This window comes from Histomonas meleagridis (assembly GCF_020186115.1).
Source record: "Histomonas meleagridis strain 2922-C6/04-10x chromosome Unknown contig_1, whole genome shotgun sequence".
NCBI classification, from domain to species: Eukaryota; Parabasalia; order Tritrichomonadida; family Dientamoebidae; genus Histomonas; species Histomonas meleagridis.
The window spans coordinates 274,333-288,516 of NW_027150746.1; the positions used below are offsets into that span (position 1 = coordinate 274,333).

At 27.1% G+C, this 14,184-nt stretch overlaps 2 protein-coding genes across 2 annotated transcripts; both read left to right on the top strand.

The window, feature by feature from the left end:
• Positions 1 to 30: 30 nt before the first annotated feature.
• GO595_000086 (farnesyl pyrophosphate synthetase) lies at positions 31 to 4,968 on the top strand (the record flags this gene model as incomplete). The annotated part of the gene is made up of 2 exons (XM_067922179.1): positions 31 to 1,294; positions 2,966 to 4,968. The coding sequence occupies 2 exons, from the start codon at positions 31 to 33 to the stop codon at positions 4,966 to 4,968; spliced, it is 3,267 nt and encodes a 1,088-aa protein (XP_067779541.1).
• Positions 4,969 to 8,485: 3,517 nt separating this feature from the next.
• Positions 8,486 to 9,154, top strand: GO595_000087 (chromodomain Y-like protein; the record flags this gene model as incomplete). Its single annotated transcript, XM_067922290.1, has 1 exon — positions 8,486 to 9,154. One exon carries the CDS (start codon positions 8,486 to 8,488, stop codon positions 9,152 to 9,154), a length of 669 nt encoding a protein of 222 aa, XP_067779542.1.
• Positions 9,155 to 14,184: the final 5,030 nt, after the last annotated feature.

Sequence of the window (14,184 nt, forward strand, 5' to 3'; positions counted from 1 at the left end):
TTCCTTTTAACGTCCTTTGTCAACAAGGAAATGAAGGGTGCAGTTCCTCATCCAGAAAGAACAAATAAAAAATGTCCTAACACTCCTCAAAAGAAATGCCCTTCAATAAATGTCAAAAATTCCAAACGTTCGATGTCTGCTACAAATTCACCAATTTCCAAAAAATATTCATTGTCACCAGAAAACAAAAAATCTCTCGACTTGTTTGTCTCGTTGATGATTAATTCATCAAATTCTATTGATAGACTTTATAGTTTTTGCGAACATCATTTTCGTGAAGAATTAGTTCAAATTGTAACAAAAAAACTCGATGAATACATAACAGATTTCAAAAATCTTTTAGTTCAAATCCAAACACAAAAAATTGTTACATCACAACTTGAAGCAGATCAAAGACCAAATTCTGTATCTTTTTCGATTTCAAATTGGCGTAATTACAGTGACGAAAATTGGCCAGATACTACATCTGATGATTGGATTAAAGTTGCTGTTTCACATTTTACAAAAACTGCACCAGAATTGCCTACATCACCAAAAAAGCAGACACAAACATGGGAAGAACGAATTGCTAACGCAGAAATCAAACGGAAACGAATCGAAAATATTAAAAATCGTGAAATTAGAATGAAAACAAATAAAATTCGGAGAGTAAATGAGCGAATGAACCTTCAACAAGAAGAAGCTAAATCAACAATTAATGAAAAGCTTGATACTGCACTTCAGCGAAGAGAAGCAATATTAAATCAAATTGTTGAAAAAGCGCATAATGAAATTGAAAAAATCCAAGAAAATAATTTCATGCAGCGCCTTGAAAATGAAGGGAAAAAGCTTCAACTTGAAAGAAACATGGATAAAGCAACCAAAAGGCACCAAGAGATGGTACAAGACATTCGAAATAAAGCGAAAGAAAGAACAGCATCAAAGAATCAAATTTCACCTGACATGTCTCCTCCTAAGAAAAAGCCAAAGGCCGTTACTCTTACAGAAGCTATTAATCAAAAGTTTCTTCCCGAAGAAATATTTCCATTAAAGGGAATTAGTTATGAAGACATTCCTATCATTACAATTCCAACTTTTAATGAAGAAGAACCAAAGAAATCGCAAATATTAGAAAAGCTTAGTAAAGCAATGATAAATGAAGAACAAAATCAATCACAACATATCATTAATTATTTAAAGGCAATTAATGATCAAAAGTCATTCATTAAATGGGAATCACCGGAAGCAAAAGTAATATATGAATCACTTCAACTTATTTTAGTTTCTAATCATTCAAATGGAAGTCAAATATTACGTCATGTCATTAATCTTTTACCAAATTCATATCCATTTGTATTCAATATTGGTTTTAGAATTATATCACTTTTCCATGAATATTGTCATCAAGTTGATTCACTTCCAACAACGAAAGAAATAATTTCACTTTGGACATCCATTTTAAATTGTCAATATGATGAAACACAAATATTATTGCTATCACAAATGATTTATTCGAGTGTTATACGTTATTTATGTTATATTATTGAAATTGTTAAACAAGAAGATCTAAAAAATGAATCAACACAAGAAATTATTAATTTAATTATCCAATTATTAAAATCAATTTCATTATTTCTTCAAAATAACAAAGCTAAAATTCCATTAGAGTTATTCCAATTAGTTAACAAAACTTCTTCATATATATATTCATCATTATTTAATTATTTAATATTAACCAAATCCGAAAATGCTATACATATAATATCTCTTTATATGATTAATTTTCATGATAATTTAGACGAAATATTAAAAGAAGATAACATTGAACAAATATTAAATATTGTTAAATCTTTTATTACTTCAAAAGAAGTCTCAAAAGAATTCATTTTGTTCATTGGAATTGTTTGTAGATATTCAAATGTTTTTAGAGAAAAATGTAATATTGGAAACCCATCAATTTTATCAATATTATGCGGATTACCTTTATCATATTTCATTCAGAAAGAAGAATCAAATGTTTTAATACCAACATTGGTTGCAATATGTTATCATTCACCTGAAAATATCAAAACATTAAAGCAAAAGATAAATATCTCAATTTTGTCGAATTTTATGAAAAATATTCAACAAAATGAAAAGGATTTGTTCTCTCCTCATTTTAGGTTTCCTGTTGAAGAAAAATTAATCATTATGAAAACATTGGAAGAAGGTTAAATGTCTTTTTGAAAAATTGTTTGCGGAAATAAATAAAATTGTAGAAATATAAAATAATTTTTGTTTCTATATAAAATAAGTTGATTTTTAATGTGTTTGCTAAATCATTATGTTGTAAAATTGTTACAATCAGATCAGGTGATTATCATTTTTTGATGTTTCTAAAAAAATACTTAAATATGAAATTCTATATTAAATATATTAGTAAGTTATGAATCACAAATATATTTATTCCTATTTACGAATAAGACCCCTTTGTTTTGGAGGTGCAATTGATCATGATTAAAAATGATCGTTTTTACGGTTTATCTAATGTTTCCAAATCCATTGAAATAATTTCGCAACCAATAATGATAATTCCAGCCCAACACCATTTTAAACCAAAAATAGAAGTAATTTCCAACCTCTACAAAAACGAATTATAGTGCTTTAATTGGAATTTTATAAAATTTATTTCAACTGTCAACTAGCAAATATTCTTTTTCAAATAAATATACGATATATTTTTTGATTAAATAGATTAATTGTTTAATCGCTATGGATATAAACTTGGTTTAAATGTATGTATCTTTTTGTCACTTTTTATGCAACATTTGACAAAAACCTCTTTTGTAAATATCTGAAATATAACTGGAGATGAATGTTGTCTTCGAGTCACCATCAGCATTGCATACATTTTCATCATCAATACTAAGCATATTTACAACTAAAAAGTATTTTTATGTTGCAACCGTTGATAATTGGCTCACTAGATATGAAATTCGATCACAAGTCAAAGCATCTTTAAATACCATGCAAAAGACCCAAATAGCCAAGAGAGGCTTAAAGAAAATAGCCGTTGTTTTTTGCAAAGAGTATTTAATCGTTGCTCTTGTTCAAAATCAATTATATATTTTACCAGAATCAAAGTTTCATGAACCATTCTACCCCACTAGCATTACCAATGTTGATGATTTCTGTGCGTGCGGAGATGAGAATTCACTTCGAGTAATATCTGGTAAAAACTTCATTCAATATTCTATCCAAAATTTCAAAGATTTTCTTCAAGTTTCTACACGTGAACTTAAGCAAAGTGTTTCCCAAATAGTTTCATCTAATGTTGAAATTCTTTTTAAAATGAAAGGAAAAAATCAACCACAAATTCTTGATATGAGAGAAGCCAAATTTTATGACACAGGAAAAGAGTCTCCACGTTTCATTGGTGTTGCCACTGGGCCCACAGGATCCAAGACTAATCGACTTTCACAAAGACAAAAAGTATCACAATTTTATTTAGTATACAAAGATTATGTCGAATTCCTTCGAAATGGTCCATTTCAACGCCTTCAAGCCAAAAATAATGAAACCATTATTGATTTTAAGATAAATTATCCATATGCGATATTTATCTTTAAACATTTTATCGAGGTTAAAGCATTAGTCTGTGACAATTTAACATTAGAAATTCCGTTTGAACCACCTGCATCTAAATCAATTTTATGTCCATTACCAAATCATTCATTTTTATATTCTAATGACAAGCAATTATTTTCAGTACAATTTGTATCACCTACAGCCCAAATCGATGAATTAACAAATCGAAAGTTATGGGAAAATGCCATTGCATTATCAGCGGCATTTCCCGACGATAAAACTTCTCAGTCAAAATTGAATGATTTATATTTGAGTTATGGCGAATCTTTATTAGTTCAAGGGAAATTCCACGAAGCGTTTGTTAACTTTAAGAACAGCAACAAGCCACCGTCATCGATTGTCAGTAACTTTTCGGTGTTGTTACCATATGAAGTTACTGATGAGAAATCGAATTTAACCGAATGGAAAAAGAAGAGTAATACTAATTTCTCAAGTTCAATGCAACTTGACGAAAATGCTTTAGTTGAACTTAAGAACTACATTAAGGGCATCTTAGAGAAAGGTTGTGATGAAGAAACAACATTAATGATATTACAATCAGTCTTATTCAAGTGTTATGTATATGTCGAACCTAACTATGTCATTGAGTTCATTCGACAGAAGCCATCAATCTTCTTTGATTCCACCGAAAAGTTTTTACAACAAAAGAATTCCGATGAGATTTTCTTGGAATTATGTCGAACGTATGGCCGAAATTCGATTGCCATTAAGTTCCTTAAAGACAAAGGCCTTGTTGAAGAACTTGTCAAATATGTTCGCATGTCACATGATTTCGAGAAACATGGGAAAGAAGTCTTTCGATTTGTCCATGACAAAGATCCTAAGTTATCACCGTTATTATTCTGTTCGAATTATTTAGATGAGTCACAAGTCTATAACATATTACGTTTTATCGAGACATCTGCCGGCTTAAAGAAATCTGAACAAAATATTATTAACATTAAGTTCTTAGACTTTTGTATCTATGAACGAAAGATCAACAAGAACACATTAAATGTTAAATTGATCGAACTTTATATCGAAATATTATCGCCATCGATCTCACAACATTTAAGTGCATTAACAATGAATTATATATCAATCGAACGAGAACCAGAGCCCATTAAATCATATCGAAAAGGGTTACAAAAGATACTTGAAACATGTGAACGATCAGATGCAGCAGCACAAGTTGATAAAATCAGTGATTGTTTTCTTGAAGAGAAACTCGTAGCAATGCGACGAAGCGGAATGATTAAGAATTGTCTTCAACTTGTTTCGCAAAGTATTGTCGACTTTAGTATTGCACTTGATTTTTGTGAGAAAGTTTATGAAGAAGAACAAAATCAAAAAGATGTTTTACACAATTATTTATGGAATTAATATCACAACCGAATGTTAATGAAAATTCGAAAAAGAATATAATTCGACTTGTTAATACGAAGACGGAATTTTTAGATATTGTTTGTGTTATTCAACGAATTCCATCGAATATTAAATTAGTTGAAATTAAAGAATTCTTGAAGAATGTCACCGTCGGAATGGTGAATCATAATCGCGAAAAAAAGATCGAAAATGCATTAATCCAATCAACTTTATCATTTAAGAAACAACAATTAAAATATTTGAAAGGAGGCTCTGTGGAAATTACACACGACACTTTGTGCGCGACATGCAGAAAACCAATTAAATTCTCTGTGTTTTACGTGCTGAATGATAACACAATAATACATTCTGCTTGTAAACCACCACAAACAGATTTATCAATGGATTAAATAAATTGTTGAAAATTATATTTTATTTGAAATAATGTGAAAATATAAATCATAGCGATATTTGCATGAGTTAGAAATTTGATGAAAATTATATTTTATTTGAAGAAATGTGAAAATATAAATCATAGCGATATTTGCATGAGTTAGAAATTTGATGAAAATTATATTTTATTTGAAGAAATGTGAAAATATAAATCATAGCGACATTTGCATGAGTTTAAATTTGTTGAAAATTATATTTTATTTGAAATAATGTGAAAATATAAATCATAGCGACATTTGCATGAGTTTAAATTTGTTGAAAATTATATTTTATTTGAAGTAATGTGAAAATATAAATCATAGCGACATTTGCATGAGTTTAAATTTGATGAAAATTATTTTATTTGAAGAAATGTGAAAATATAAATCATAGCGACATTTGCATGAGTTAGAAATTTGATGAGAAGGTGTGGATGAAGAACTGATATCTTTACAAAACTTAAACCAGGTTTTGTAACAAGTTACATTAAATTTTCATGTGCCATTATTCACTTTTTGATAGTTTTCATTGTTTGACGTCAAATAATTTTCGAAAAGAGTATTGAAATTTGAATTAGTATACTTAAACGGCAGAAATGATCCCGAATGAAAGATCAACTATTCATGATATCGTTAATATATATGGAAATAATTATCTACGCGCATTTAATGGTACATTCTCCTTCTCAAAATTTTATATCAAAATCAAATTTTTATTGATAAATTATTTTTCCAAATTTGTTCATAATAAAAAAATCGATAGTATTAAATTAACTCCAATTTTTTTGATTGTTTTTTTCATATTTTCATATGAAACATTTGATTCAAATACAGGAACACTTACTATTTCTCATCCAAATGAATTTCCAACTGAAAAAGATGATAACATAAAAAATATTATTATTAATGGTAATGTTACTGTTATTCCAAATAATACATTTGAATTTTGGACGTCAATCACATCTGTTGAAATTGGAGATTCAGTTATTACGATTGAAAGATATGCATTTTATTTTTGTACTTCATTGGAAACAATTTCTTTTGGAAACAATTTAAAAACAATAAATGATATTGCATTTTATAGATGTTCTTTAATAAGTGTTACATTTCCAGATTCTTTGATGTCAATTGGAAGTTCAGCATTTAGTTCAAATATTAAATTAACAACGATTATATTTGGGAATAATATTCAAGAAATAAATAATTTTGCATTTCAAAATTGTTATTCATTAGAAAATATTATAATTCCTAAATCAGTTATATATATTGGAAATGGTGTATTTAGTTTATGTTCTAAACTTCAATTTATTAATATTTCAGAAGAAAATGAATATTATTCTAATTATCATTATGATGGAATTATTTATAATCAAAATCATACGAATCTTAACTGTTATCCGAATGGTAATTTGAAAGAAACATTTTGCGTTCCTAAATATGTTAAAATCATTGAAACATATTCATTTTATTCATGTACAAATTTGAAAAACATTATTATTCCGGATACAGTTACAACCATTGGAAGTTATTCATTTTCTCAATGTTTATTTCCAAATATTTTGTTTCCAAATTCATTAACAACAATTGGAGATTATTCATTTTATTCATGTTTATTTACAAATATTTCATTTCCAGATTCTTTGATGTCAATTGGAAGTTCAGCATTTAGTTCAAATATTAAATTAACAACGATTACATTTGGGAATAATATTCAAGAAATAAATGATTTTGCATTTCAAAATTGTCATTCATTAGAAAATATTATAATTCCTAAATCAGTTAGATATATTGGAATTGGTGCATTTAGTTTATGTTCTAAACTTCAATTTATTAATATTTCAGAAGAAAATGAATATTATTCTAATTATCATTATGATGGAATTATTTATAATCAAAATCATACGAATCTTAACTGTTATCCGAATGGTAATTTGAAAGAAACATTTTGCGTTCCTAAATATGTTAAAATCATTGAAACATATTCATTTTATTCATGTACAAATTTGAAAAACATTATTATTCCGGATACAGTTACAACCATTGGAAGTTATTCATTTTCTCAATGTCAACAACTTCAATGTATTTATTATTATGGATCTTCAGAACCATCAATTGGAAGCAATGCATTTTATAATATTTCAACTAAAGAAGTTATTGTAACTAATGTTTACAATGATACAAAATTTGGAAATTTAAACATATTACAAGGAAATGCGAGTGAATATTGTGAACCAATAATAACATTGACATTTTCACAAAGTAATACATTCACTAAATCAAATACATTTATAAAATCAAATACATTTACTGATTCTAATTCTGTTACAATATCGAATACATTTACATCTTCTTTCCAATCTGATATAAAATTTTCTTATTCAATAACAATAACATTAATAAATTCATATTCAATCACAAGAACAATTACGAGACAAATTTCATATTTAAATACATATTCAATATCATTTGTTAATTCAGCATATATTTATATTCATACGATTTTTATTTATTATAATTATACGATTATTCAATATTCAACAAATTTCATATTTTATTCTAATTTTTTTACGATATTTCAACATAAAGAAGAACAAACGAATTCGAATAATATTAATATCAATATTATTATTATTGTTGTTTGTGTTGTTATTATTATTATTATCATTATTATTATCATAATATCAATTGTTTTAATTAAACATAAACGAAAACAATTAAATATTAATGAAAATAGTAATGATGAAAACGAAAATGGACAAGAAGGGAATGTAATCAATAATTTTTCGACAGGAATTAATATATCACATATTGACGAAGATCCATTTGCACAAGATTTCAAAGAAGATGAAAAATTTGTTAATATTTAAAATTAGTCTATAAAAAAATTTTTATATAAAAATCAAATTCAAAATTATAATAATTCATAATTAAAATCAAACTAATAATTTATAAATTATACAAAAGTTTATTAGTTTCAATTATATATATAAAATAACATCAAAGGCAAACTGTTAACAGTTTCAATTTGAAAAAAATTAATATGGAAAAAAAAATTGACACCGAAAGAGACCGTTTATTGTATAAATTAAACGTATACTATTGAAATGGCTGAAACAACAGAAGAAGCATACGAAGTAGAATCTATTGTCGGCCATAGAAAACTACCTGGAGAACCTGAACAATACCTTGTGAGGTGGGTTGGGTACGAGAATCCAACATGGGAGCCAATTGGACTTCTTGATAATTGCAAAAATTTAATCAAAGAATTCTGGATTAAAAAGAAAGAAAAAGCAAAACAAGCTACTGAACAAGTGGCAACAATTAAGCCGCCAACACAACCTGATTTCAGAATGATTTTTAATCTTCCTATTGATACTTCAAAAGAGAACATTCAAGAATTAGAATTAAACCCACTTGAACCAAAGCCACAACAAAGAGAGTTTGATGCTGATATTGAACCTACAAATTTCCATGATATGCAAGTTGAAAATGTTCTTTTAGTTAGAAGAGAGCCGAAAAAAAATGTTATGAGAAGTTGGTATAGCGGCGCTTGCGTTACTGAAGTGGACTCTGATGAAAAATTTGAGACACCACCAAACAACTTTCGAATCACTTCCTTATGGAAAGATGAAACAGGCGAATGCTTTGGAACAATAACTAACCAAGACGAGGAAGAAGAGATTGTTGAATACGATACTTTAGCCTTCTTCTTTCCAGATTTATTAGCTGATTTCATTGAGCTTCATTACCTCATTGGCGAATCAATATCATAAGCTTTACATTTTACGATAGCTTCATTATTAACTTTTTCATATGTTTTTGATCGTTTAGTACACAATTTTACGCTTATCGTTCTAGCCGATTTTTTTTTTGTTGTGTAAGTAAATATATACAAATTCTATTTTTATTAAAACAATTCATTCCCTGTTCCTTCTTCTTCTTCAGAATCAAGAAATTGGTACTGTTCTATTTCCTCTGTTAGTGTTCTTTTTTCGACTGAAAATCCGGACAAATTAAATCCCAAGAAAGAGAAGACGACTCCAAGATAAGGAATCGATGAGTAACCAAATGTTAAAACTTCTTCTCTAAACACACTATGTCTCACAAAGAAGTTTAGCATTGTTGCGAATATAATAATTCTGGACAATTCAACAGCAGACGTATGCAGAATTAGCCAAAACTGCATATAATGCCTTAAAGCGCTTGCTGCAACAAAAGCGGTAATCAGAATTATGGAGTTATGAGTTGGCGATATAAATATTTTTTCTTTTTTCGTGAACGATATGTACGAATGATATAGCGATGTGATGACAATTCCCCAAACTCCGTTTTCAGCACAAAACGAAAGTGGCGAAAGACTAATTGTAGTTGATAAGGATTGTACAATTGTCATACTAATGCAATTAAGTAGAATAGATAAAATCAGAAAGAGATAGCCAGCATGAACTGACTCGATTCCAAAAACAAAATATGGGGTAGAATAGATCGGTTCAAATGGTTCGCCAACAGGACTTGAAGAAATTGAAATATAACCAATGGTTTGGAAAATTAACCCGATAAATTCAATAAACGTAAGTTTTTGATTAAAAAAAATTAATGAAAATATGGACTGAAATATGGGAAATAAAAAAAAGAGAGTTTCCGATTTTTCAGGAGCAAGAGACATTGCAATTTTTAAGGATGCATCACAACTAATATCAAGAAGTGTGAGAGTAGCTGAATTGATAAGTGATAAATGTTTTTTGTGACTTATCATATTTTTCTTTCTTCCAAACATACGTACAAAAAATGCAGCAAGAAGCATTGATACATATTGGAGAAATTGAGAAATTAATAGACGTGGTGGATTTAACCGAAGAAAAGTAAGGCGTGTTTCTATTATTTCTGTAGCAATGTATGAAAAAACAAATAACACGTGGCGTATTGTTATTGCTTTCTCGAAATTTTCGTTGTTTTTTGATGGTGGCCGATGTCTCGCCACCATATTAGAATTGACTAAGTCTGTCAGATATTTATCTTTTTGTTTTGCAAAAGATTTTGTCCTAACAATATGATTATTGCTTATTTTTATGATTAAACGTAACTATATCTTACCAGAATAATTGTTTAAAGAATTAAAAAACAAAATTTAAATCCGTAAATGTTCGTTTATTCATCACTTAAAAAACTTGAATAAATTGTTATCAATAACATTTTCGGTTTCAAATATTATCAAATTTTCGATCACCTCCGTCGAATGAATAAAAATGCTGAAAAAGTTTTTGTTACATCTTCTTGTTGGACATCGGCATTTTCAAGAATTTTTTGGAAACTATTCAGTTGTTTTTGCCTATGTTCCAGCATCTGTATCAAACGTTTCAAATGAATCCCTGAAAAAGACAATAAGAAAAGAAAGATACTAATGTAATTTGATTAATATTTTTGTTATGATAGAACATGGACATATTATTGTTGCATAATAATTTTTCTGATTTCACTTCCACTATTTTTCTTTCTTGATCATATTGAAACAACTGTTATATTTCTTCTAGTATGCACAGCTATTTCTGGCGCAGGCGTTTTAGTTTTTGGTATCTTGAGCCCAGTATATATTCGTATAGATTCTCTTGTTGATAAAGCAATCAGTCACCAAGTGTCATATTCATCATATGAAAGCGATATTAATGGAACAATTAATGAGCTTCCATATCTTGAAATTGGTTTTACAATGAGTTATAAAATACTTCGAATTTTAAATATTAACAAATTTTTCATCTTCTTTGAAATCTTGTGCAAATGGATCTTCATCAATATGTGAAATATTAATTCCTGTCGAAAAATTATTGATTACATTATTCCCTTCTTGTCCATTTTCGTTTTCATCATTAATATTTTCATTAATATTTAATTGTTTTCGTTTATGTTTAATTAAAACAATTGATATTATAATAATAATAATAATGATAATGATAACAACACAAACAACAATAATAATGATATTGATATTAATATTATTCGAATTCGAATTCGTTTGTTCTTCTTTATGTTGAAATATCGTGAAAAAATTAGAATAAAATATGAAATTTGTTGAATATTGAATAATCGTATAATTATAATAAATAAGAATCGTATTAATATAAATATATGCTGAATTAACAAATGATATTGAATATGTATTTAAATATGAAATTTGTCTCGTAATTGTTCTTGTGATTGAATATGAATTTATTAATGTTATTGTTATTGAATAAGAAAATTTTATATCAGATTGGAAAGAAGATGTAAATGTATTCGATATTGTAACATAATTAGAATCAGTAAATGGATTTGACTTCGTATATGTATTTGATTTTGTAAATGAATTTGATTTGGTAAATGTATTTGATTTAGTGAATGTATTACTTTGTGAAAATGTCAATGTTATTATTGGTTCACAGCCTTCACTCGCATTTCCTTGTAATATGTTTAAATCACCAAATTTTGTATCATTGTAAACATTAGTTACAATAACATCTTTAGTTGAAATATTATAAAATGCATTGCTTCCAATTGATGGTTCTGAAGATCCATAATAATAAATACATTGAAGTTGTTGACATTGAGAAAATGAATAACTTCCAATAGTTGTAACTGTATCCGGAATAATAATGTTTTTCAAATTTGTACATGAATAAAATGAATATGTTTCAATGATTTCAACATATTTAGGAACGCAAAATGTTTCATTCAAATTACCATTCGGATAACAGTTAAGATTCGTATAATTTTGATTATAAATAATTCCATCTTTATAATAATTAGAATAATATTCATTTTCTTCTGAAATATTAATAAATTGAAGTTTAGAACATAAACTAAATGCACCAATTCCAATATATCTAACTGATTTAGGAATTGTAATATTTTCTAATGAATAACAATTTTGAAATGCAAAATCATTTATTATTGATATATTATTCCCAAATGTAATTGTTGTTAATTTAATATTTGAACTAAATGCTGAACTTCCAATTGACATCAAAGAATCTGGAAATGAAATATTTGTAAATAAACATGAATAAAATGAATAATCTCCAATTGTTGTTAATGAATTTGGAAACAAAATATTTGTAAATAAACATTGATAAAATGAATAACTTCCAATAGTTGTAACTGTATCCGGAATAATAATGTTTTTCAAATTTGTACATGAATAAAATGAATATGTTTCAATGATTTTAACATATTTAGGAACGCAAAATGTTTCATTCAAATTACCATTCGGATAACAGTTAAGATTCGTATAATTTTGATTATAAATAATTCCATCTTTATAATAATTAGAATAATATTCATTTTCTTCTGAAATATTAATAAATTGAAGTTTAGAACATAAACTAAATGCACCAATTCCAATATATGTAACTGATTTCGGAATTATAATGTTTTCTAATGAAATACAATTTTGAAATGCAAAATCATTTATTACTGAAATATTATTCCCAAATATAATCGTTGTTAAATTATTATTTGAACTAAATGCAGAACCTCCAATTGATATTAATGAATCTGGAAATGTAATACTAATTAAAGAACATTGTCGAAATGCAATATTTTCAATCGTTTTTAAATTATTACCAAAAGAAACTGTTTCCAATGAAGTACAAGAATAAAATGCATATCTTTCAATCGTAATAACTGAATCTCCAATATCAACAGATGTGATTGACGTCCAAAATTCAAATGTATTACTTGGAATAACAGTAACATTGCCATTAATAATAATATTTTTTATGTTATCATCTTTTTCAGTTGGAAATTCATTTGAATTAGAAATAGTAAGTGTTCCAGTATTTGGATCAAATGTTTCATATGAAAATATGAAAAAAATAATAATAAATATTGGAATTATTTTGATATTATTGACTTTTTTATTATGAACAAATTTGGAAAAATAATTTATCAATAAAAATTTGATTTTGATATAAAATTTTGAGAAGGAAAATGTACTGAACCATGTGCATAATGAATTATATCCATATATATTTACGATATCATGAATAGTTGCTCTTTCATTTGGGAGCATTTCTGGTTTCTGCCGTTTGATTATACTCATTCAAATTTCAATACTATATTCAAAACCAACAAAAAGTGAATGATGTCAATCACCTCACAGAGTATCCAATATAACCTTTTTACGAAACCTGGTTTAAGATATCGCAAAGATATCAGTTTTTCATCCACACCTTCTCATCAAATTTAAACTCATGCAAATATCGCTATGATTTATATTTTCACATTACTTCAAATAAAATATAATTTTCATCAAATTTCTAACTCATACAAATATCGCTATGATTTATATTTTCACATTATTTCAAATAAAATATAATTATTTTAATTGTTGTTTCTTAAATGATAAAGTTGATTGGATTAATGCATTTTCGATCTTTTTTTCGCGATTATGATTCACCATTCCGACGGTGACATTCTTTAAGAATTCTTTAATTTCAACTAATTTAATATTCGATGGAATTCGTTGAATAACACAAACAATATCTAAAAATTCCGTCTTCGTATTAACAAGTCGAATTATATTCTTTTTCGAATTTTCATTAACATTCGGTTGTGATATTAATTCCATAAATAATTGTGTAAAAACATCTTTTTGATTTTGTTCTTCTTCATAAACTTTCTCACAAAAATCAAGTGCAATACTAAAGTCGACAATACTTTGCGAAACAAGTTGAAGACAATTCTTAATCATTCCGCTTCGTCGCATTGCTACGAGTTTCTCTTCAAGAAAACAATCACTGATTTTATCAACTTGTGCTGCTGCATCTGA